General features: G+C 42.3%; 1 protein-coding gene across 1 annotated transcript; it reads left to right on the top strand.

Annotated features, from left to right (window-relative positions):
* Positions 1–241: 241 nt before the first annotated feature.
* LOC105536269 (keratin, type II cytoskeletal 8-like) lies at positions 242–1,990 on the top strand. Its single transcript, XM_011975604.1, is given in 3 exon segments — positions 242–818; positions 820–946; positions 949–1,990. Coding segments are annotated over 3 exon segments (1,449 nt in total). The 5' UTR covers positions 242–311; the 3' UTR covers positions 1,764–1,990.
* Positions 1,991–4,166: the final 2,176 nt, after the last annotated feature.

Genomic DNA, 4,166 nt, shown 5'->3' with positions numbered 1-4,166 from the left:
CTCTTGATTTACTTTTGCTCTCATCAAGTCCTTATATATTTTTAAACTCTATTCAAAGTTTTTAGTGTTCTTGTAACTCCTTGAAGATTTTTAGTTGTCTACATTAAAATATTTTAAAATATGTAGCCATTTTTTCTTGAAAGCACAAATATCCACAGTGTATACAAGTAGAATATTTCATAGACATTGAGCAGCATACAACATCATCCTATGAGATATTCTATTTTTTCGTTCAAAACATCTCTTTCATCTCCTCTCCTTCTAGGATCTCCTCCTGGTTCGGCCCGCCTGCCTCCACTCCTGCCTCCACCATGTCCATCAGGGTGACCCAGAAGTCCTACAAGGTGTCCACCTCTGGCCCCCGGACCTTCAGCAGCCGCTCCTACACGAGTGGGCCCGGTGCCCGCATCAGCTCCTCAAGCTTCTCCCGAGTGGGAAGCAGCAGCTTTCGGGGTGGCCTGGGCGGCGGCTATGGTGGGGCCAGCGGCATGGGAGGCATCACCGCAGTCACGGTCAACCAGAGCCTGCTGAGCCCCCTTAACTTGGAAGTGGACCCCAACATCCAGGCCGTGCGCACCCAGGAGAAGGAGCAGATCAAGACCCTCAACAACAAGTTTGCCTCCTTCATAGACAAGGTACGGTTCCTGGAGCAGCAGAACAAGATGCTGGAGACCAAGTGGAGCCTCCTGCAGCAGCAGAAGACGGCTCGGAGCAACATGGACAATATGTTCGAGAGTTACATCAACAACCTTAGGCGGCAGCTGGAGACTCTGGGCCAGGAGAAGCTGAAGCTGGAGGCAGAGCTTGGCAACATGCAGGGGCTTGGTGGAGGACTTCAAAAACAAGTATGAGGATGAGATCAATAAACGTACAGAGATGGAGAATGAATTTGTCCCCATCAAGAAGGATGTGGATGAAGCTTACATGAACAAGGTAAAGCTGGAGTCTCCCTGGAAGGGCTGACTGATGAGATCAACTTCCTCAGGCAGCTGTATGAAGAGGAGATCCGGGAGCTGCAGTCCCAGATCTCGGACACATCTGTGGTGCTGTCCATGGACAACAGCCGCTCCCTGGACATGGACAGCATCATCTCTGAGGTCAAGGCACAGTATGAGGAGATCGCCAACCGCAGCCTGGCTGAGGCTGAGAGCATGTACCAGACCAAGTATGAGGAGCTGCAGAGCCTGGCTGGGAAGCACGGGGGTGACCTGCGGCGCACCAAGACTGAGATCTCCGAGATGAACCGAAACATCAGCCGGCTTCAGGCTGAGATTGAGGGCCTCAAAGGCCAGAGGGCTTCCCTGGAGGCCACCATTGCAGATGCCGAGCAGCGTGGAGAGCTGGGCATTAAGGATGCCAACGCCAAGTTGTCCGAGCTGGAGGCCGCCCTGCAGCGGGCCAAGCAAGACATGGCGCGGCAGCTGCGTGAGTACCAGGAGCTGATGAACGTCAAGCTGGCCCTAGACATTGAGAGCGCCACCTACAGGAAGCTGCTGGAGGGCGAGGAGAGCCGGCTGGAGACCGGGATGCAGAACATGAGTATTCATACGAAGACCACCAGCGGCTCTGGAGGTGGTCTGAGCTTGGCCTATGGGGTCTTCACAAGCCCCGGCCTCAGCTACAGCCTAGGCTCCAGCTTTGGCTCTGGTGCGGGCTCCAGCTCCTTCAGCAGCACCAGCTCCTCCAGGGCCATGGTTGTGAAGAAGATCGAGACATGCGATGGGAAGCTGGTGTCCGAGTCCTCTGACGTCCTGCCCAAGTGAACAGCTGCGGCACCCCCTCCCAGCCTACCCCTCCTGCCCCAGAGCCTGGGAGGGAGACGGCTATGTAGGGTACCACTGGCAACAGGAGACCCAACTGAGGGCCTCCAGCCCACCCACAGGGGAGTTTACTACGTGGGGACCCCCCTTGCCCATGCCTCCAGCTATAAAACAATTCAATTGCTTCTTTTTTTGATCCAAAATAAAACCTCAGCTAGCTCTGCCAACAACAACAACAAAAAAAACAAAAACAAACAACAACAACAACAAAACATCTCTCTCAAATGTGTAGTAAGCATCATTTGTAAACGGTAGTTCTTTTGATACTTAGGATTTTGTTTTATGTGCATTTTTGAACACATATACTTAACTGTAGTGAACAGAACTGACCTAGATAGAAACAGAATCACTGTTTTTGTATAACATTAAGTTGATAGAATGATTTATCTTATTCAAGTCTTTTGACTCGAGTCACTATGCTTCCTTTAGTATTTCCCTTACCTCATAAAAGTAATTTGTGGGATTTTTTTATTTATTTTATAAATTAATTAAAATAAAATTTGTATATGAGTAAATATTACTTGTTGATTAAAATTTATAATTTCTACTGTCATTTTAGTGTCCTAAAATATATGACCTCTTGAATTTTTGCTTTTATAAAATTAACGATATTGTCAGACCTAAAACTATGCCATTTATATTTACTTCTCTGTTATTGGAATACAGTGTGTATCTTCTGTTTACAGCTAAAAAATTCTACCAATTTTTCTCTCTCACTGGTAGACAAACTTTCTAATAAAGTTATCATTCCTTGTGTTCATTTAGCTACCGTATGTTAAACATTTGATTTATGGTGATCTTAATGTTATTTAATATGATTGTAAATATTTCAATTTGTCATTTTTCACAAATTTCTGTATTCTATGTTTTAGACTCTTAGCTATTAAGTATAGTGTGTGTAAATGACTTAGAATAGTTTCTGAAACATTGTAGGGGTTACTAAGTACTAATCACCCTGATTCATCAAATTTGTATATGTTATACCATTTTGTATGTTACACCATTCTTGCATTGTCTTCTTTTGAAACATACCTGCTCTTGTCCTTTGCCAACTTTTTGATGGGATTGTTTTATCCTGTTTGAATTATATAAGTTCCTTATAGATTCTGAATATTAGATCTTTTTCAAATGCACTTAGTTTATGAATATTTTATCCCATTCTGTGGGTTGTTTAAACTCTTGGATAGCTTCTGTTGCTCTGTAGAAACTCTTTAGTTTAGCCAGGTCACACAGGTCAATTTTTGTTTTTGTTGCAACTGCTTTTGAAGATGTAGCCATAAATTGTTTACCAAGGCCAATGTCCAAATGGTGTTTTCTAGGTCTTTTTTCCCTAGGGTTTATATAATTTGAGGTCTCACATTGAAGTCTTTAATTCCATTCAAGTTAATTCTTTTTAATGTGGTGAAAAGCAAGGGTCTGCTTTATTTTTATTTATATTTCTAGCCAGTTATTCCAGAACCACTTATTGACTAGGGAATCCTTCCCCCATAACTTATTTTACTGACTTTGTCAAAATTCAGATGGTTGTAGATGGGTAGCTTCATTTCTGCATTCTCTATTTTATTCCATTGGTTTATTTATCCATTTTTCTACAAATTCCATGCTGTTTTTGATTACTGTACCTGATATTTTGAAGTCAGGTAATGTAAAGCCCCCAGCTTCTTTCTGTTTGCTTATCCAATTGCTTTGGCAATTAGGGCTGCTTCTGTAGCTCCATATGAACTTTAGAATAATTTGTTCTAATTATTTGAAGAATAACATTGGTAGTTTGATAGAAATAGCATTCAATGAGTACATTGTTTTGAGCAGTATGACCATTTTAACACATTGATTCTTTCAATCCATGGGCATGGAATGTTTTTCCATGTGTTTGTGTCATCTATGATTCTTTTCAGCAGCGTTTGGTAGTTTTTTCTTGTACAGATATTTTACCTCCTGGTAAAGATATGGCAGTATCTTTAATTTACACTCTCACCAACAGTGTAAAAGTTTTCCTATTTCTCCACATGATCTCCAGCATTTGTTGTTTCCTGACGTTTTAATGATCGCCATTCTAACTGGTGTGAGATGGTATCTCATTTTGGTTTTGATTTGCATTTCTCTAATGACCAGTGATGATGAGCTTTTTTTCATATGTTTGCTGGCTGCGTAAATGTCTTCTTTTGAGAAGGGTCTGTTAATATCCTTTGCCCGGTTTTGATGTTTTTTTTTTTTTTCTTGTAAATTTGTTTAAGTTCTTTGTAGATTCTGCATATTAGCCCTTTGTCAGATGGATAGATTGCAGAAAATTTCTCCCATTCTGTAGGTTGCCTGTTAACTCTGATGATAGTTTATTTTGCTTTGCTG

This window comes from Mandrillus leucophaeus, unplaced genomic scaffold (genome assembly GCF_000951045.1).
Source record: "Mandrillus leucophaeus isolate KB7577 unplaced genomic scaffold, Mleu.le_1.0 Scaffold1575, whole genome shotgun sequence".
NCBI lineage: Eukaryota > Metazoa > Chordata > Mammalia > Primates > Cercopithecidae > Mandrillus > Mandrillus leucophaeus.
Note: the sequence above shows the minus strand (reverse complement) of the source record. Positions and strands in the feature narration are given on the sequence as shown.